Source organism: Diospyros lotus, chromosome 4 (assembly GCF_014633365.1).
Source record: "Diospyros lotus cultivar Yz01 chromosome 4, ASM1463336v1, whole genome shotgun sequence".
Classification (NCBI taxonomy): Eukaryota; Viridiplantae; Streptophyta; class Magnoliopsida; order Ericales; family Ebenaceae; genus Diospyros; species Diospyros lotus.
This window is the reverse complement of record NC_068341.1, coordinates 38881062-38902982: the sequence shown is the minus strand read 5'-3', so window position 1 is coordinate 38902982 and position 21921 is coordinate 38881062. Positions and strand designations below refer to the sequence as shown.

Here is a 21921-nt window from a genome sequence, read left to right as displayed (position 1 = left end):
GGTTTTTTAGTATGTTGGTCGATGAGCCCTTGGATGACAAGTGGTTGCTTTTGACAGCCGAAAACCACCTGCCACCGATGGTGACTGGCAATGCGTATACAAGTGTTGGTCGTAAATTAAAAATTAAATATGCCAAAATTCAACTATTAAATCTAACTCATTTTTGTGTATGTTAACCCCCTTAGCTTGTAATTTCTAATGGTAGACTCTGATCGTGTAAATTTTCGACTGACAGTGCTTGTAAGCAACAAAGCCAGTGCCGAAGAAGAAGAAATGAGAAAAAAGTAAAAGGAAAAAAATAAAAGAAGAAAAAAAAAGAATTAAAAAATTATTATTAAATTTTGAAAATAAAATTATATATTTATTTAAAATTTTAAAAATATAATATATTTATATTATAATTAAAAATATAGATAACATATATTATATTATTACGTGTATAATTTAATATAAATTATTGTTAAGATGTATATTAGTAATTTATTAATCAAATTTATTATTTTATTTTAATAGTAGAATTTTATTAAAAAGAATTAATTTTCTTATTTAATAATTAAATTTATTTAATAAAATATCATAATAATAAAAAAAATAGTTTTTCAAAATTTTAAAGTAAATATATTTTTTATTTTAAAAAATTATTTTTCAAAATAAAAAAATATTACGTTTTTTAAAATTTCAAAACAAACACTCAAAATGTAAAATTAAAAATAAATTTAAAACTGAAATAAAAAAAAAAAAAAAAAAAAAAAAACCACTGTTAAGTCACTCACGAATCACTAAGTTCATTTGCAACCCTAAGAAACAAACAATAACTCTTAGGAAATAAGCATTTTCAAAGGCCACAAACAAACGCGCACATTATATTATATATATATACACATGTTCATTCAACATAAAATAAAACTACCTAAAGTTACAAGAAATTAAAGAAATAATCCCAAACATCACCACAAATATAAGCACATCATAAATTCTACTACTTTCTACGCCTGCCCAGATCAATTCTAAAATGAACATCTTAAAATTAAGGTTTTAAGAAATTCTCAAAGTTAAAAAGTAAAATAAAATTATTGCTTACATTAGACTATTTATACAAGGTTACTATAATCTTGAATCCGTCTAATAAAGAAATTTATCTTTTTTTAAAATGTCACAGTCTAGTAGTCATATGACTATTTATTAAAACTAATAAATAAAAATAATATTTACAACTTAATAACTTAAAATACTAAGCATAATTAAACAAATAAAATAAAAACACTAATAACAAATCTCCTCCAGTTGAAAAGGAACTCAACTCCAACAAGAATACTTTGTATTAATATGATATGATCAAGGTTGTTTAAATCAAAATTTTAAGTCAAATTGAAGAAAAGTTTATAAAATCAAATTGTAAATTCGGATAGTAAAATTGTAAAATTTTAAATATAATTAAAAATACTTTTATAAAAAATAAATTAATATTATTTAATAACATAATTATTACAATTTACAATCATATTTCTTATAAATAACATACATACATCTACTTATTTTAAAATAAATTCATCTATTAATTTTTAAAATATTAAATAATATAAATTTTTTAAATATTAAGTCCATCTTTTATCATCATTCATCCATAATCAAAATTTTAAATATTAATTTATATATAATATAAATTCTCATAAATTAATCATAATCTAATATCAATAAAAACAACACACATGATTAAATATCTAACAAAAGTATAAGAGTTTACAAACTAAATTTATGAGTTTATAATATTAACTTGCGAGTAAACTTCAATACTATGAATCTGAATTCATAAACGAGTTAATTCATTTAAAATTACATCACTCATAACAATGGATATGATACTCCCCTATCAAATGTCCACCCAATGCTTGACTCATTATAAGGATCAAAATGCTGCCCATTATCTCGTAGTCCACCCATATCTTGAACAACTTAAACAATCCCATAACTCATTGCATAGAGTTGGATCAGTCCACTAACCTCAAATCTGGAAGGGGCATCAATAGAATATCAGGACTAGTGCTTATCCAATGAGTTGTCTTCCCTGAGAATCCAATATTTTTCATGATGTCAAGTCTCAAACTGTCTGAGCATCTGTTGCATGTTAGCCCTCATTGTGCTCAACACCTGTTTGGTGATCCTACTACCAGTTGCACATCGTGGCCCATCAGCCAAGAAACTGCCTCTGTTATTATTTCAACACCTTTTTGGTGATCCAACCTCCCGATGGGGCATCATCATAAAAAAGTAGACCAAGTTCTTTTTACAATGCTGTACGGCACACTGGGCATTGCCTTTCTGAAGGGTCTCTTAGGAATAATGAGTGTAACCATTAGACATTAAGTCAATATCAAACAGCAGATTCCACTCTTTGGAATCTATGTCATTGACAATCCTTTTCATTTTCCAGTCATTCACATTAATTATCCTATGCAGACCCCAACGACCTTCAGGAGTTTTCAACTCCCAAGAATATCCATAAGTCACTGTAACAGCATAATTTCCTACCTTTACACCAACTGGGAAGATATTGAAGTGCTAACTGTCAGGGTCTCGACCTGACAAGGGGGAAATTCTCCTTGTGCGAGGGGAATTAGGGTTGGGGTTTGAGAGGGACAGAGAGTACGAGAGGGAGAGAAGGAATAGAGAGAAATAAGCTGTAATTGTATCAAAGTATTAATCGAGACCTCTTATTGAGAGGGAAAGGCCCTTATACAGGCTCATCCTAAACCGTTACAACCACTTAACTCTCTCGGCTCCTACTGTTATTTGTTACAACCTTCCAACTAACTATATATCAACAGCTCCTTGTTACAACCTCAATAGCTTATTGTTACAACCTCCAACTACCTTAACCACCGTAGGGTCCTGAAAATACCCCTCCGGTTCAGAACTTTCTTGTCCCCAAGAAAGTGAGAAGCCAACCCCCCCTTTTTTTTCTTTTCTTCCAATATGCCACATTGATTAATCCGGGCTGCTGACTATTACCAGCACTGCCAGCCCTTCAGTTGGATCTCCTCTTTTCTTCAATAGTTTGTAGAGAGAACAGCTGCGCAACTTCTTTTGCCACCACTTCTTCCTTCATTGGAACGTCATCCGGCGTAAGCATTTCTTCCTTGCCTTCCAACATTAGCAACTCTTTTTTACACTGATGGCCGGGTACATACCGATCTCTACATTTGTAACACTGGCCAGCCAGTCTCCACTGCTCAAAGATCCCGGATCGGCCTTAGGACGATGGATTTCCCACTGTCGCAAGCGGCACAGCCTTGCCCTTCATGTTTTGGCCCAGTTTCCCGGCTTCCCTATCCTCACAACTGAAAGCTATTTGATTGTCGCGAGCCAAAAGCTGTTGTTTCTTCATCAGGGCTTCCACCCACATCTCCTGTAGCCTAGCCCCTTCAGCAGCCTCCTTCACCGACTTTGGTCATTGCATCTTGACTGCCAGCCTTAATTCGTCACTCAGCCCACTTATGAAACTTGAAACGAAGTAGGCTTTGCTTGATCCTGGATTCAATGTGCGCATCACTAACTTGAGTTCCTCTAATCTTTATTGATATTGCTGCCATGTTCCGACTTGCTTCAGCTTGTTAAATTCTTCCACGCCGTCCCCCAAATTTCAATCTCCAAATACAGAAAGCCTCCACAAACTGTGACTGGCTGTTGCCTTCTTGCGACTCGGACCAATCTTGGAACCAAGAATCAGCAATGTCGTTCAAGTATGTTGATGCCAATTTAATCTTCTGCCCCTCCGGTGTCTAATAGAGCTGCAATAAATTTTCACACCTCCGAACCCACCACCGCGGGTTTTGTCCATCGAAAGTGTTTTCCAAAAACAGCTCATGAACTTAACATCCGTATCTTGACACAATGGAACTAGGCAACCCATGCAACTTGGCCTCCTCCCTAAAGAACAAGTTAGCAATATGTGAAGCATCAACATGTTTGCTACATGGAAGGAAATGCCCCATCTCAGAGAACCTATCAACAACAACAAAGATACAATCATGGCCTCTAGATGTTTTGGGAGGACCTAAGACAAAAACCAAACTTAAATATTTCCTTGCAAGATTGGTGCAGCAATCGAAGAGGGTGTAAAGTCCCGTGTCCTTTCTTCTAGCCTTACCCATCTGACAGGTGCAACATTGAGAGACTATCTTAGCGACATCTCACTGTGAAGAAGGCCAATAAAACCTATCAGCAACTAAAGCAATAGTCTTATCCCTCCCTAAATGCTAGCTAATCCCCCCAACATGTAACTCCCACACAATGAAATCCCTACAGGATGTACAAGGAATGCATAGCCTGGTACCCCGAACAAGTAGCCCAATGGATGACAAAATCAACAAACTCATGCCAATCACCCTGACTGACTTCCTCATAGATGATACGAAAGTCAATACTCAAGACAATGGGCATACTCGTGTTTTAACTTATCAAAGCCAATGACCGTTGTGCTCATAACATTAAGAGTAGCTATGATCCTACTAAGTCCATCTACCACTTGACTCTCAACACCTAAACGATGCTTGAGAACAAAAGTGTACTCATTCAAGAACACAACCCAACTAGCAATAGCATACTTGCACTCAGGAATTCAAATATCATAAATCTTCATGGTCAGAGTAAAGAACAAACTCAGTAAAAGATAATACTTCCAATAGTCAAGACAGCAGACCACAACATAGAACTCCTTCTCGTACGTGAAATACCTAAACACAGTTTTATACTAAAGAATGTCCTGATACCAAACTGATAATAGGACAGAATAGAATGGAGAAGAGGGGGGGGGGGGGGAGGGGGAAGAGAGAGAGAGAGAGAAGTAAAAGAAAGAAAAAGAAGAGAAGAAGAAACAGGGGAGGAGGAGGAGGGTTGGAGTGATGGAGAATAATGATTGGTATTTTTTTTAATTAAGGAGTCCATATGTTTGTAGCAAGTTAGTCTTCCAGCCTAGACTTTAATTGAGTCCATGGAGGGTTTTGGGGAAAATAAGTCAGTTAAGGAGTCTTAGAAAGTTGATTTTCGTAATTAAGGGTCTGAGTAATCAAGAGCAGTACAAAAGCCAGTCAAATATCATTTATTTAGTCTGTTAAGAGTCCAATATGTCCTAGAACCTGGTGGGGTCTATAAATAGGGGTTTCCCTCTGTATTTTGGGCAGCTTTGAAGAATATTTCAGTCTAATATCTTTTGATATTAACTTCAATTCTCTCGGATCATTTATCTGAATTCTACAGGTTTCTGCCCAAGGAGGTGGTCTCCTCCCACACATCCAACCTTTTACTAATTTTCCTCTGGGCTGCATCATGGAGATTGAGAGAGAGAGAGAGAGAGAGAGGGGGAGTTCAGAGAAGAAATTCTTAGAAACTGCATTCCACTAGGGTTTCACAAGATGGGATATCAAACAAGGAATAACTAACCCTTCAAGCAAACCCTCATATTGGCAGTGTTGTTTTGCATACTTCAAAATCATTCATACCTCCATGCAATTTGCTCATAAAAATAGGAGCACATTCACAAAAACAAACATAGTTTAGGTAAATAGATTTGGTAAACGTGCACTTCTACGAAAACAAAAACAGATTTAAAAATGTTAACGAGCTAATCAAGTCTAAAACAAAACAACTATAAACTTTACCCTTCTATTCAGAGTTATAAACTAAATCATAATTCATACCCGATGATTGGAGTCGATGGTAGATTGGCAAATTTAAAAAATTATTTGGCCACAACGAAGTAAAACTAAAAACGTTCATCCTCATACCTTCCCCCCCCCCCCCCCCCAAAAAAAAAAACAAAAAGAATAACAAATTTCCCAATCCCAGAACACCAATTCCTCACCAGACGAAGCTAAGAATGTCCTCTAAGACGCTTCCTCAGTTTCTTGTACTTGTGCTTGTTCATCTTCTTCTTCCTCTTCTTCTTGACGCTATCGGCCCAGATCGTCCGCGAATCGCTGGAAACGGCGTCGCCTTCGCCGGACGGCACGAACTCAGTCGAAGGAATAGGGTTCAAAGACAAGCCGAATGGGAAGCTTGGAAAGATGGGGATCGACTGAGTGGAAATCGAATCCTCCGATTTGGATGGACGGAAGCCAACGGGGAGATAGCTTTGTTCGGTTCCGGCGAGATGGGGCTGGCGATGATTCAAGAACGGGGGAACGACTATTTGGGCTGGTGGCTTGTTCAAAGTGGGGATGATAGCACCGGAATGCTTCCGGAGCAGTTTCTGGAGGAAGGAAGCCATTGAGAATTATTAGGGTTTTGTCTGATAGGATCCCCTCTTTTATTGAACTCCTCCGCACCGACTTCAAACCTTCAGCCAAGGTGAAGGGTTTTTGGTTTTTTAATTGCTATTTATATTTAATAATTGAATTATTTAAATAAATAATTAATTATGATAAAATAAATAAATATTTAACTTTTATCAGTAGTTTTCAAATTAGGATCGCACTTTAATTTTTTAAAATTTATTTATTCAACTGTGTAAATATTACAATTGTAAAATGCTAATATTATTTTCCTTTCCATCTAACAATTAATGACAGAAGATTATTCTCTTGCCCCTTTTTCATGCACCCACATTGAGTAAATATAATATTTACCCACGCAAGTAAAATAACAATTTTATTAAATAACAATATATGTACATAAAATGACTTAATTATCATATTTAAAAATTATTAAAAATAAAGATAATGAAAGACAATTAATTGTTAATATGCATAAAAACAAAAATAATTAAAAATTATTCAATTATATTAAAAAGTAAGATCAATAAAAGACTTTTATTGAAGTGTTAAAATTTATTTATCAATAATAATTGTATCCACATGCATTTATTATAATTTTGTATTGTGATTTGCTATTTTACTTGATAATCCATTAAAATTTATAGCTTTATGACTAAATAAAAAATATAAATCATAATAAACTTTATTTAATTTGCGTGGTACCATAACCTTCAATATAACAGCATCATCTTATTATATTAACTGGAACCATAACCTACCTACTAGTAAATAAGACCATAATGCTTTGCTCTTGCTGCCATGCATGCAAGCAACCTACCCCCTCCTCCTCCTTGTATTATAATTTAATAAGAAAAATAATTCATTTTTCTTTTAATCACATAGCAAACTAATTCCCATTTTTATTGGTCGATTGGATCCCTGATAACACCTCAAATTTTTCTACATCTATGCAGGCAGCAAGGGACGCCAGCCACTTGATTTTAGACACATACCAAATTAATAACATTATTATTAAACTTGCACTTAGCAGGGAAAATAACTTCTGATGTCGCATAACACTTTTTGCTATTAACAAACACAATATACAGATCATGAAAGAACAAAAAAATAAATGTTTGCATCTATTAAGAATACTTTTACAGCGCCTCAAATTCATTCCATCAATCAAAAGTGCTGTAACTCACAAGAGAACTTGACTTCTGTATTAGAAACCGTTTGCCTCAGGACAATAATTCTGCAAATATTGGCCACCACAATAGGCACCGTCCATATAATGATTTGATCATTGCCATAGCAAGCAGGCAATGAGAGAATATATCAATTATTATACAAGAGAACAAATAATTAACAAAACAAAAAGGGCATACTTTTGGGGAGGCAGTGCAGAGAGATCTCATTTGGCCATGCTTTCACTGAAATGGTTGTTTCATAACTCAGATCAAACAAGTTAGCAGTCAGTGATGCTAATTGGTGAAATCCTAGGATTTTGAGAATTTCCAGCCGCCTCCAAGGAAAGGTAAGGTAAATTACCTACCTAATATGAGGGTGCATATTAAACTTCAAGAAACACCAAATACCTGCAAAAGGTTAAATGAAAAAATTTGAATTCGAACTCTTGGATATAACTAAAATACACAACAAAGGAAAAGGAGCCTATACAGTATACACAAAAACGGCACTCACTCCAGCCAGGATGTCTTTAGAAAGGCGAGGTTTGCTTTTTTCAGCATTATCCACAGGCCGTGTTTGTGGGAATTGCCTAATCACCTTAGGCGCCTGCTGCTCTGGGGCTAGCTCCGAAGCCATCCCCAACTCATTTTGGACCTTTTGCTTCTGCAGAATCAGGCACCCAATCATGTCAAATTCAAATTCTCTACTGGGAAATGGATCTAAACAGAATCAACACAGCAGGTTATTGATGCCTGCTGGGAGAAAAAAAAAAAAAAAGTAGATTTCTGCTCTAAATCCCACAAGGGACAACTGAATTAGAAAGCCAATGCGAACTTGCCATTAAATTCACTTGTTAGTCTTGAAAAGATACTCATTCTATATCTGGAACAAGTTTTACAATAAAGGGAATAAAAATTCTTCGGTCATTTATTTTTTATTTATAATGTATTGTTTTTAGCAATTCATTTCATATCCAATTTCATTTTCCCAAAAATTGGTGAACAGCATTTCTTATTGAATGAGATATGTTAACCAGTGGCAAATAAGATGCCGGTGCTTGAAGAGGAAAAAGGTGTTGTAGCTGAAAAAGTCATGTAAAAGTAAAGCTGCACCCATGTTTAGAAAGCAAGCATGCATTTAATTAACAATTGTTCACTCTGAGCATCGATCACACAGCATTTCTGCATCAAAAATTGATTTATTATTAGTGCATCAAGTATTTACAGATATTCTAAAAGCAAGAAGCAACTTAGAGTTTGCATGACCAACTGAACAATATAAATACAGATAAAAATTTATAGATCTGAGTATAAGGCTTCCCGCTTTACAAGGGTTGGAGTAGGGTCATTATTATATGTAGTCTTATGCTTGCTTGCAAAGAGGTTGTTTCCACAACTTGAAAGACTGACCTATTCACAAAAGAGCAACCTTAGAGCTGCTATCAAGGCTCCCCTTCTATATAAATTGATAGATATATGCATACACATGACAGATGAGAAAATAATGTTTTTGTTTATGAACTATAGAAAAAATACATAGCAATAATACTTCATAAAAGATTCACAATCTTTTTCTTTCTTTCCTGGATATGTGATCAGTTATTTTGAGAACATTCCAATCAATTAACTCTTGCAAGTTACCCTAACTATTCATGCCTTTCTATGTAACTGGAACACAACTTATGTTTTTCCAGATCTGTTTTCTTTGCCGGCATTTACAGATATTCTATTCAACCTACTTAATTGATCATCTCATTATGGAAGTTACGCTGTCAATAATCTGGGTAGGAACTTCTATCGATGAAATCTATAAACATGAATTTCATCTATGTGCTAGAAGTTTTAACCTCATTATTGAAGAGGTATTCTCCACGAGGATGTCGCACGTAAAATTAAGGCAGGTTGGCTAAAATGGAGAAATGTATCGGGGGTGTTATGTGATAGTAAAATCCCATTAAAATTGAAAGGAAAATTTTATAGGACAGCTATAAGACCAGTCTTGCTGTATGGCTCAGAATGTTGGGCAGTCAAATACTAGCATGAGCAAAAGACGAGTGTAGCGGAGATGAGGATGTTAAGATAGATATGCGGACATACAAGAAATGATAAAATTAGAAATGAAGTTATTCGTAATAAGGTAGAAGTAGTGCCAATCGAGGAGAAGGTGAGAGAGACTAGACTAAGATGGTTTGGTCATGTGAGAAGGAGACTAAGGGACGCTCCTGTGAGGAGAGTTGATGAAATGGAACAATTAGTCACAAAAAGAGGTAGAGGTAGATCCAAGAAAACTTTGGGAGAGACATTAAAATTTAATATGAAATATATAGATCTAAATGAGGATATGACAAAAGACAGAAATACATGAAGTCTAAAATTCATGTAGTCAACCCCACATAGTGAGATAAATGCTGGATATGTTGTTGTTGTTGTTGTTATTGAAGAGGTATTCTCCAGTAGAACTTAAATTGGCTGGAAGTGGAAAACTAAGACTCATACTTAGTTCCCTTTGGCAATTTCATCAATTCACATCTTGAACCCTCATTCAGTTCAGATCTTTCGTCTGGCATTAACCAAACACCCTCTGAAAAATTTCTTGGTCAAACCAGTTATTATGAACTGAATCGGTAACTGTACAAATAGATAAAGATGTGGATGTTTACCTTCTTTATTCTTTCTCGTATGGAGGTTAAAGCACGAGACTGATCAACTTTAGAGAGATATAAATCCCGTTCCCTCTTGGCAGCAGAAATTTCTAATGCTAGTTTCTGCTCTCGAATAGCATTCTTATAAGCTGCAAATCAGAAGCATCTCAACTTAGTTGATAAACCACTTAAGTGCTACATAACAAAATACCATAAGAGTCAAAAAGTTCCATACCAATCTCCTCTGTAAGATCATCCCACCTGAACTTACTCAAGTACTTGATATTCCAAAGATCATAATAGAACAATGACCTCTTCTTCCCACCTACACATTAGAAGAAAAAATAAGAGACCGAACCAGGAATGGAAAAGTAAATAAAAGAGATAATGACTAGAAATTTCATAATGCATTATCTACATGCTACAAACATTTTTCATGTTTCACACTAAAATGTGTCAGTGTCACTAGAATCAGGAATATAAGGGCCCCCAACATAAGATCTAACATATAGGATAACTAATAATTCAAGAAAACAATCAAGTTTATTAAACTCAGTTTAAAAAAATTAATTTACTGCATACCTATTTGTTCACCATTTAACATCTTTGCAACCATCTTGGCGACACTTTTTTTGGAGAATTCAACCCACCTACATATGATTGCACATGATAATCTGGGGTGTATAAATATAATACCAGAACCAAAAAACCACGTTAAAAGAAACTTTACAACTAATCTTTTGAAAGGTTGATGTGTTAATCATATGTTTGAATTGGATCTGATACAAAGAAGTTCTAATGCACATACTTTAACCAGTTAAGGAACTTACCCTTCCGAAAATTCTTGTCCTCGAAACCCACCAGCCCTTTTACGGTAAATCTGAGCAGCAGGATCTGTACACAGTACATCCTTGAGTTGGTCAATACAAACAAGCTATAGCTACATCACTGGTTGGCTCAATAAAATGAAAAACACAAAACAAAGACTAGTGAAAAAATAAATGGTGAAGTGCTACAAATTTACATCATTTGGTAAATTGGGAGTTGGGGAACATGAGTACCTTCAGGTGTAAGATAAATTCTCTGAATTTCTCCATATTGAGAGAGAATCTGACGTAGCTTCAGAGGATCCATGCGTGGAGGAATCCTGCTCAAGTAGCAAATCCCACGTTTTTCAGCCGCTGCAGCTTCCTTCAATAACAGTTTCTTTCTATTCTTTTTCTTATCCATCCTCACATCACTAGGTTCCAGGTTTGCTTCCTCTTTAAGTGTAGTCATGTTGGCCTCTTCTTCTATCTCAGCCATTTCAGCTGCTGTAGCTTCCTGCAATAACAACTTCTTTCTTTTCTTTTTCTTATCTGTCCTCAGACTGCCAGATTTCAGGTTTACTTCCTCTTCTATATCAGCCATTCTAGTTAATGCAAACAAAACATGAACAGAAACAAACTTCATTAAGCTCTCCTACAGGACATAAAAATGATGCCATAGCAAGTTAAGGATACAAAAGAGCATAACAGCATATATAATAGAGAGATGAAGAGCACATAATTAGCAAGACCAACAACAGCACTAATCCCACTATGTGGGATACCAATCCTTGAAGAAATAAATTTAAATGAATGGTATTCCAGTTAAAATTCAGAATCTAGAGGAAACAGCATATGCAATACAAGTAAAGCAATCACAGGTTAAGAAAACATACAAAGAAACAGAGCAAAGTAAAAGGAGAAAAAGAATCAACAATGACAACTGAAACAAATTTTCTTTTGAAGCATCTAGTGCAAAAGTTGATGAAGATGAAGACAGAAAGTAAAACCAAGAACAAACAAAATATAGCATTGGTTTCAAAAGACCAGAGTCAATACAGATGACAGATTAAATATGAAGATGAGCACACATATGGTACCATTTGTCGCACATTTCCTTCTGACGAGCTAAACTTCAGCAGTGGAAGAACCAAGGGGCAGCAGGCAGAGACCCCACCCCACCCCCCCCAAAAAAATAATAATAATAACACACACACACAAGTTGAATAGTGATATTAAAAAAAGTTAACAAAGAAAAATGAATTTTTAGTTTCATTTTATTGATGTTGGTGTTTCTTTGTTCTTATTGATACTGGTTCAATAGTTTTTATTGGTGTTTCTTTTTATATTTCTTGAAATTGAATTAAATATATTTAATGATGAAGACATAAACCATAGACTCAGTTTTCAAGAAGAAAACCAATTCACATGATGATGAATGTATTGACCCTTCTCCTATAGAACAGAATTCTTATACAAAAAGATGATGTATCTGTTAGCCTCCCTCTCAGTTTTTCCTGGTTCTGCTCCTGTGAGCAAGTACATTGATCTAGTAAACCCCCAGTAATTACAGAGATTTGACACACTACTCCTCGCAAATGTATGCCAATTCAGAATGTGAACATGATATTAAGATAAAATAAATAAATAAAGATAAATCTAGCTAACCCTAAATAGTTGGGAAAAAGTTTTTGTTCAACTTAGTTGCCTTGAACACACTATAGTTATGGCAGATAATTGGTTGATTATAGGCACACTGTTTTATGCTGTCCAAACTACAATTGGGCCTTTTTTCTCCAAGTGATATAATAGGTTGAGTATGACAAATTCTTTTATTCACTATATCCTAGGCCTTCAACTATGATCAAGTTGTCAGAACTATTTAATCTTTTCTAATGACAAAAAGTGACAAGACTGTACTATCTGTAGTTCATTCGAGCATTTTATCAAAATTCCACTGAAAGTGCAAATGTACAACACATGTAATGAAGTCAGAAGAATTGGATTTATATAATAATCTCAATTCAAGTAATTAAGTTTATTCTCTTGTAGTAGCACTGTGAGTCTTGTGTCTCCCTCCCCAAGTGAGATCTTAAATTGTAGCTACCTGCAAGTTATCAATTAGCTTTAGTGGACAATAGCCGCTCAGTTATAAAACGGGCCATCTTGTCTTAAAGCTCCAGTACCCAATGCTGTTTCACAGACCCATGAATGAACCGAGTAACCTGGGGGAAAACGCAAAACCAAAACAATTTTCCAGAAAATTCTACAACAAGTATCAAGTGTCAATCCAAATTAGCCCATGCATAAAAGGAAGTTTACATGTACAGGACCAGAAACTGTTTCATCAATTGAGGGTGCTCCAAATGTCATTGTGGCTGTTAAACCCTAATCGTATTCTTCCTGTTCTTGAAGTTGCTTAAAAACCCTAATCAGTCTCTTAACAAAAAGAAAAACCCTAGAGCCTAGAGATTGTCCCACGAAAATGACAACTCATATGCATGCATTTATAAACCAACAAGATATCTAAAGAGTAAAAAGTTATAAAGAGAATTCTAGAGAACAAAGCCAGGTAGCAGATAGACATAGATACTAAATATCATATGTTGTGAAGGAAATAGAGAAGAAATCCACAGCTAGATTGCATGGGAATAGAAATGGATACAATGCGAAAGGGAAACTGGAAAACGGCATTTTTCAAAAAAGTAGGAAACGGAAATGCTCAAATAAAAAAAAATATATATAGGGGCATTTTTGTAAATATAATTTTTAATATAAAAAATAGTTATTCAATCTAAAAATAAGCATAAATTCCATAATGCATTCAAACAAACATAAACATAAGTTCTATCATCCATAAACCATGACTTACTAATAAAAAACAAACAATAAATTTAAAAAAAAAAGAAGAAAATAATCAAACATAATACAATTTATAAAAGTTCCTCCACTTCATCATTCTCCTTCTCTATGCTCTATTGGATATCAACCAAGTCCAATATCATTTAATAAACACATCAACCAAGTTCACACTTCAATTCATTCCCAGACCATAGCCTAGCAACTTGAATCAGTATGATTAAGAGGAACGGAGAAGATAGAGAGATGACAGAGTAGTTAAAAGCATAGAAGTTGGCGGGTTGGGATGGATAAGAGAGTCAGCTAAATGCTAAGCATCTATTGGGTTGAAATGAGAGCGGGCACATCCCTTTAACTGCCATCAGACAAATTCCACTTTCAATTTAAGGTAACCAACAATAATTCAGTTTAATAATTCTGAATGAGTTTATTTGATCAAACAGGGGCAGCCTCAAAGTTAGGGTGACATGAATCAACAAGCCTAGCAAGAAAAGGTTCACAAGTGATGGTAAAAGATTATAACAACACAATCAAATTATCACAATGAAAGAAAAATCATTAGCTTACGGACAGGAATCAGACCCTTTCAAATCAAAACGAAGCAATACGAGAATCACCAGAAATAAGACCAAGAAACAGAAAAAAGAAGAAAAACAAAAGAAATCATACCCCTTTAAGCTGAATCGATGGCGGCACCGAGCACTCGGAGTTTGTGTTTGTGAATCGACGGCTGGAAGGGGTAGCGACGATTCGTGTTGCACGGAAAGGCGGCACCGAGCACGGAAACGTCGATTTGTGTTTGTGAATCGACGGCGGCTCAGCCCAGTTTGTGTTTGTGATTCGACGGCGGCGGCACTGATCACCTAGTAACCGGGCGGCAAGGGGGAACGAAGATAAGGGGACGGTCAGAGTGAGAGTAGTTGTTAGCTGTAACAAGGAAAAAAGATAGAAAGAAGAGTCAGGCAGACAGCGAGGGCGAGAGAAAGGCAGCGAGAGCCGGAGGGCTAGCGAGAGCAAGAGAGGCAGAGAAGAGGGCGAGCGAGCGCAATAGGGGCCGAGCCCGAGCGAGAGCAAGAGAGAGCCAGCGAGGGCGAGCGAACGCAAGAGAGAGGAAGAGAGTTATGGAGTGCGAGCGGACGAGCAAGAGAAGAGGAGGCAGAGAGCGAGAGGCAGCGAGGGTGAGACGTGAGCGAGAGCGAGAGAGAGAGAGAGAGAGAGGAAGGAGAAGAGAAGGGTTTGCAGGCAAGTGGGCTGGGCTGGGAAAAATGAGGGTGGGCTGGACTCAGTTTGAGCTGGAGACTAAAAAAATAAAAAAATTTACTTTACAAATTTAATTTTTATGGTGGGCTGTTTGAGCCCAGGGCACTCACACAGACTGTGACAAAGATTAACGTATGAGAGAAAAAATGAGGGAGAAAAGGGTTCGCGGGCAGCCCTTGAATCACAATTAATATTTTGCTAGTTAGAGATGGAATATTTTGTCCTCGAAATGTTACTGATATTATAACACACCCCCAAAATATTTTTACAATTATAAAAAAAGAAAGAAATATATGATTAATAACCTCAACAAGGGTATCTATTGTTGTTAAATTTTTGCCAAGCCTTTAAGATATTAGAAATAATTTATTCTATATTTTTTTCATGCTAATAATAATAATAATAACTTATTAACAGAACTCCTTTTGGAAAACAGGAGGGTTGTTCAATTGCAGTGTAGAAAGTATGTCTTAATTGTAATTTTTATTAAATGATATAATCTCTCACTAGAAAAATAAAAAACCCAATTTTTTAATTGACGTTCTTTAATTTTTTTTATCTGAAACTGAAGGGCCGGAAATTCCCTTTTTTTTTTTCTTTGTACCAAACACTGTCATGTCTTTTTAAGTTTGAAAATTTTTAGATTGTTTTAAATCTGTATTTCATTATCACAAACAACTCCTCATGTTCTCTTATTGCTGAACTTTAATTTATGTGACGCCACATTCCATTTTTCTTAATCATAATATTTATCAATTCAATTATACTTTATTGATACATATATACATATAGAGTTTAAGGGCAATGTTATGTTGTCCACTGCCGAGCAACATAATATTTGCCCGATAGTGAGAGTGGCGCGGGCCCCATGCACGTGAGGCCTGCTCTGCACATGACCCCACATGCATGAGCTCGCGTCCCCTCATTGTCAGGCAAATGTTATGTTGCCCGACAATGGACAATATAGCAAAGCCCTAGAATTTAATTTTAAGCAACATTAGTAAATAATAACTCAAATATAATAATTATATAAAACTTACCCATTTAATTATTTCAATACAACTTAATAGAATGGACCCCACATCATTATATTAGAGTTACCACATCAACATTACTTAGTATAAACTAAACAATATTGCTTATGAAATCAAAACTCTCTCTCTCTCTCTCTCTCTCTCTATATATATATATATATATGTATATATGTGACCTATGACTATGAAGAGAAAACAAATTCATTTTACCGATAACAAATTAATCAAACACTACAAACATAATGTTTATATAGAGAATGTCGTAATAGCATGATATAAAAACACACAATAAGCTATATGTAAATTCACTCTTTTAAGGAAGTTTAAACATAATTACGAAAAAAAAATGCCATTACCTCTAATCACCAAGTAACTGTTTCGCAGTGAAGTTTTGGATCTCTATTGTGGTGTTGTTAGGGTGAAGGCAAAACTGAAAAGAAACTTTTGGGCAAGAAAGAGTATCTCCGGCCGGGGATATAAGAGTCTCAATGAACCCAATGAATATGAAAATAAAGATAATACGTATAAGAGAATAAATATTTAAATGAGATTAATCGAGGCCTATGCCTATCTCCAGCCACTTTATGGGAGAGAGCTATGAGAGTATCATGCAAATACCATCATACTTTCACCTCCATGCATAGAAAAATTAAGCTCCATCCAAAATGGAAGAATGTCTTCAAGCTTGCTACTACTTGTGTAAACAATTATACCGACTTCTTTCTGCTCACCTAGCTACTAACCGAGCTCCATGAACCCTAACAAAACTGACTTGGATATATCTATCTATCTATCTATCAGGTACTTGTCCAAGTGAGATTCCATTGGAAGGAGCAGCAGCTAAAGGAGCAACCACATGGATGAGCATCAGAAGGAAACATTCATCTTCCCCCTAAGATCACCGTCCAGCTCCTGGTCCTGGTCCAAATCTCAAACGCAAATTGTCGTAAGTTCTAGAGACAACAATCAGCCTTTGATCATCTTCAGGTATGTCGCGTTCCTAATAGCAGGCCGGGGGAGGGGGCAACATTAACCAAGTTAATACAAATGGACAGGCAATTGGATTACTAATACGTCAACCATAAAGAAAATCTTCTAGTAATGTGCAATAGATTAAGGGATTTGGCAACATGTTAGCAGGAGTGATGGAGAAATGTTTTCAATAGTGGGGAGGAGCAAAAAGGAATCCTGTTGCTTCTTGTGCATAGGCACCTAGCATCCGGGGCACAAAATTTCAGCGCCAACAATCACAGATTATTATGGCTAAGGCTGACCCTGAGAAGTTCGGATTCTCCCCCCAAGAGGGGAATAAGAAATAAACACTGAATTACATATTAAGTCAAGAAGACTCACTTTTAAGCCCTTGTAGTATGCTTCAACAGCAGGGAGTGAAGGAGTAATCCTGCGAGCTTGCAGCAGGTCCCATATGTAATTTGCCACAGTGTACCCTCCAGACTGCAATGAAGTATGAAAATTAAATTCTATTAACTTAACCAAAAAAAATAAAGGAACATTCATACCTTTTCCCCAGCAGCTACAAGGAGGAGATCGCTTCCCATTTTTAGGCTTAAGGAAAAGTTCCTTGAGGTCATATTTTCCTGGATAACACGGGCATTGGATCTTGTGTTAATTGTCCAGAGAACGATCAAAATACCTAGTAATAACACTCAATGGCCAGTTCAAACATACAAGTGTCTCAAGAGCAAGTTTCATTCCCTCCTCCGTGTACCCCAACATTGCTCCCTCTGCAAGAGTCTACAACAATGCAAGTCCGTGTCAACACCAAACTTTATTTTTCAACAAAATTGAACTAACATAAAATAGTCAAAGCATGCATGCCTTTTTATGGAAAAAGTGTAATCCGAATAATAACTGGAGTAGAAAAGAAGTTGAAGAAAACAACATAAGCAATGGTCAAGCCATCTATCAAAATTGCCAAAAGTTTCTATTTACAAACTCCAGGAGAGGATGACCACAACTGATCATTGTAAGCCCCAAAGCAAAGAGGTTCAAGAGAGGCAGGGAAGGTCCAGGAACTTTTCTGCAATGCCATTTACAAGTCTACCACAAGCTCTTATATAGTTTCGCAGGAAAAGCACATGACAGAAGAGTAGCCTTATCGGAAGAGGTAGTTCGGTAATCCTCAAATTTAGCCAAACAAAGGGTAGACACATCGCATTTATAAAGCAGATGCCAATAAAATTCAACCTTCTGCAGTAAAGCATTTGAAAAGACACATCGGCAATATAGATCTTACCACATATAATTCTATCATAGGTGGCTTCCCCGAGTTCATGTATTCTTCAAAAACTTTTTGACCAAGACCAACCAATCCAGAATGTAGATAACACCTTCAGCAAAAGGATAGTAAAGCATTATAGATGTTCAAGTAGTCTTCCAACAGATGGGGATCTTATTCACTTTGCCCAACAGAACAAGCAATCAACGGAGTAAGAGGAACAGGTCAAAATGTCACAACCAAACTGCTCTTAGAAATGGCAAGCATACAAGTCAGATATTAGACAAAATTCTCAAGATATAAACAAGAGAACAAGAAAGTCATCTACTGTGTTCCACAAGAAGTTAACATCAGTTTCCAAAATATTAAGCCTTGATTGAATCGAAAGAGTGTGAACCATGTCCTCTCTGATAATTATACATTCTTTTAGAATCTGAGCATAGAAATGCCTCCACTACATCTAAGCAAAGAAAATATTCTAACCTAAAAAGGATAAAAGTTAAATAAATTGATTTCAATGATATTTTATTCACAAGCAAAGGCAGCATACTCTCTGTAATTTTTTTAGCAAGGAGCCATTATGGAAAAACGATGAGTTTCTGGACTGGCATCATAGACCCGAGTTATTGCTGCAGGTCAGTAAAGCAAAAGAAAAACTGTGTAATTTTATTAGATTAAGAGACTAAACATTTATAAAAAGCAATAAATGCATCATTTTTTTTTTTTTTTTTTTTGGGGGGGGGGGGGGGGGGCTAGATTTACATAATTTATAGTTTTTTTTTTTTCTTTTAACTTATGAAACCGAAGGCATGTTTAGTATCTGACCCCACGTGCAATGACAAGGGATAAATGAATGAATAGAAAAAGAAACCAGCAGACCATCAATAGTCCCTCATAAAAACTTTTGGAAATACCACTTTTACAGAACTTATATATAGAATTTTCTGCCAACATAATGCAGCACAGACATTCCAATAATTTAAAGGCATCTTGGCAAGATCATGCACCAAAATTTTGAGGAGAACAACAAAAAGACAGATAGCAAGATCACGCACCCTATGACCTAATCAGTTCATCAACATTTGGAAAGACAACTGCTTAATTTCCTAAAGAGGACATGTGATATTTTGATTTGATCTGTTCATGATGTTGGGAATTGATTTTATTGGGTCACAACACTAAGGGTTATTTTTTTTCACCTCTTAAATTCCATGTTAGTATTGCAATACAATTCAAATTTGTTGCAATAGATAATTGAAAGCATGACTTTGCACTGAATGAAAAGTCATATTATATTGTTTAGCCAAAAAAAAAGTCAAATTATATTTTTTGCTTTATTCTTTAACCCTTTCTTCATAGGATTATTTTGGAGGCCATAGATAGTGGTCTTTGAACTATTATGCATCCTTCTGGTCTTAGGAGGAATGGAATCTATATAAACATCCATCACAAAAGGATAAGATCTGAGTATTAATTTCTCCAACATCATAACATTGATAAATGAGGAATACTTGAAGTATCGTCACAGGGAGATCAAACACCTTGCAGAAATGATTGAAGAGCAAATGAGAGATGTAACTCTAAGACTCTGATCTAGAAGTCCTTGAAAGTCTTGTGTAAAGGGAAATCCAAGCACCATCTCAACCTGTGTTAATAGAGTCATCTCATAGTTGGAGATTAACAACCAGCTTTTGAAGTGTAGCTCAGCACAGAGAAGGTAACCTAAGTGGAGGCCTTGTCTCTGCAAGACAAAGCAAAGCACTCAACTGAGCTATGAAAGTGCCTTGAGAACCCTAGATGGAGAGCAGCCTTGTAGTGAGGCCCTTCCATGGGAGCAAAGCATTTAGGCAAATAGTTTCATTGGCCAATCCATGGAGATCTGCAATGAGTATGCAAATATTGAGCACTCAAGTTGAGAGTTTGTTGGCCAAACTAAAAATTTAGCATGAGCATCCAAAATATGACAAAGTTCCCTCGATCGAGCCAAAAAAGTGCTACAAGCACCTTTATGAGCAACGTGTCTGGGACCTTGCCCAATGGAGTCTTGATCATCAAAGGAGAGATGACGAATGGGCTAGGCTGCCCCTGAGCCAATACTTAGGACCATGCCATGCCTAGGGTATTTGGCCCAAGGCCTGGATAGTTCCAAATAAAAAACTTTTAAAAAATAAATGTTCAGAAATTAATAAATCCAACACATAAGAGTATATACAAATCAATTCTAAGTTAGAACTTCGTTCTTCTTAGAAATTAGAAATAGTTGCTATGAAATATGATAAGTTTGTTAATTATGTGAATAAGAACTTAAATGTTTTTCAATAATTATTATAGACTTCAAATATAAAAAGATTTTTATGCACTTAAGAGTTAACAATGAAACTTTTATTTATTTTTATAAATGACATATTACGTTAGCAACACTATTATGTTTAAAATTTTATACCTTTATACATTTTTTAACCTAAACCCAAAAATTTAAATTAATTCTAAATTTTATTAAATTTATTGTCAAGGTCATATAACAGTTAAAATTTTATAAATAAATATAAATATGTTTGATACAATTTGTATTTTAAAACAATTTTTTAAAAAAGTTAACAACCCAATGACGAACATTATGAAAAGGTTGATCCCTGGAGAGAGAGAGAGAGATCTTGAAGACACTGTACCTACGACCTCAATGACAATGTTACTAGGAAATATATATGGAGATACAATAATAGGGAGATTTATGAGAACTCTTACCCATCAATCTCATAAGGAGATTGTTATGGTTGAGATTCCTAAACCTCCAATTCATAACACCTATAAGTGTCAGAACATCAAGCAGAAAACTGAATAGGTTATGCCCATTCTGGGTTTGGTTAAGGAATATTAGAGTTATTCTTGTTCCTATTCCTATTTAGTCAATTGTCAGTTTTTCAAGAGTACTAGGAGTCTTTGTGTGATAGGAGACTTTTAAAATTTTGGTTGCTAGCAGGTGGAGTGTCCTAGTAGTTGTCTTCTAGGGCTTTCTTATAAATAATCTCTTGTAAGTACTGCAAGGGATCAGAAAATAAACTTCTTTTTCTGTGTACTTTGTGTGCAAGAGATCGAAGGGTTCTTTCTAACAAGCCATAGCCTAATATAGGTCAGCAAGGACAGAAGTCTTTGAAGGCATTAGCTGCAGATTTAGCTAATCGCCCATGGATTCAATTCGTCAACAGAGATATACTGGAGATTTGAACAAATGGCATAGAAGTCATCTAACTTATGCCATCTAGAAGTAATGATATATGTGATTATATACGTATCTGCCTATCTCAACTAATAAAAGACACTTTTTTTGGATGTTCTGAAAAGGGCCACCCATGTAGAGTAATTTTGAGTATATGCAATATGTTAATGACAAAAACATGCTGCCATACAAAAAATGGCATTTTGATGTTATCAGTGATACCAAAAAGGAGTTACTCTTATGTCAAACCAAGGTCAATCCTTAAGAGAGAAGTTTTGACAGGCAAAATAATTCAATCTTTTAGACTAGAGCTATTTGTAATGAGTTGACTAAGTTGATTATTGATGGTGTGAGTTCAAGAATCTGTCTCAATATTTTGTTCATCATTTGGGACTCTAGATTACCAATTTAACCTAATTTAGT

The 21921-nt window shown here is 35.4% G+C and overlaps 3 protein-coding genes across 9 annotated transcripts in view; all 3 read right to left on the bottom strand.

Moving 5' to 3' along the window:
• Positions 1–5631: 5631 nt before the first annotated feature.
• Positions 5632–6353, bottom strand: LOC127798657 (uncharacterized). Its single transcript, XM_052332187.1, has one exon. It carries the CDS (start codon positions 6263–6265, stop codon positions 5870–5872), a length of 396 nt encoding a protein of 131 aa, XP_052188147.1. The 5' UTR covers positions 6266–6353; the 3' UTR covers positions 5632–5869.
• Positions 6354–7369: 1016 nt separating this feature from the next.
• LOC127800528 (pre-rRNA-processing protein esf2) lies at positions 7370–14952 on the bottom strand. 7 transcript variants are annotated; one of them, XR_008022827.1, is made up of 10 exons: positions 14418–14952; positions 11145–11494; positions 10914–10977; positions 10666–10757; positions 10319–10408; positions 10102–10232; positions 7956–8105; positions 7807–7849; positions 7640–7684; positions 7370–7506 (listed from the first exon to the last, which is right to left on the bottom strand). XR_008022827.1 is itself a non-coding variant. In XM_052335184.1 (9 exons), exons 2-8 carry the CDS (start codon positions 11491–11493, stop codon positions 7832–7834), a joined length of 894 nt encoding a protein of 297 aa, XP_052191144.1. In that variant the 5' UTR covers position 11494; positions 14418–14952; the 3' UTR covers positions 7370–7684; positions 7807–7831. The 7 variants fall into 7 exon arrangements, 5 of the variants coding, with proteins under 5 accessions (XP_052191144.1, XP_052191143.1, XP_052191145.1 ...); XR_008022826.1 differs by having other exon boundaries at positions 7640–7849; XM_052335184.1 differs by having other exon boundaries at positions 7370–7684.
• Positions 14953–16521: 1569 nt separating this feature from the next.
• Positions 16522–21921, bottom strand: part of LOC127799935 (pentatricopeptide repeat-containing protein At4g35850, mitochondrial) — a 32963-nt gene continuing 27563 nt past the window's right edge. The window contains exons 9-14 of the mRNA XM_052334236.1: positions 18300–18393; positions 17732–17797; positions 17563–17640; positions 17396–17497; positions 16774–17042; positions 16522–16733 (exon numbers count right to left, since the gene is read on the bottom strand). Coding sequence (XP_052190196.1) covers positions 16941–17042; positions 17396–17497; positions 17563–17640; positions 17732–17797; positions 18300–18393 — 442 coding nt within the window. The 3' untranslated portion in view covers positions 16522–16733; positions 16774–16940. The remainder of the gene's footprint in view (positions 16734–16773; positions 17043–17395; positions 17498–17562; positions 17641–17731; positions 17798–18299; positions 18394–21921) is intronic.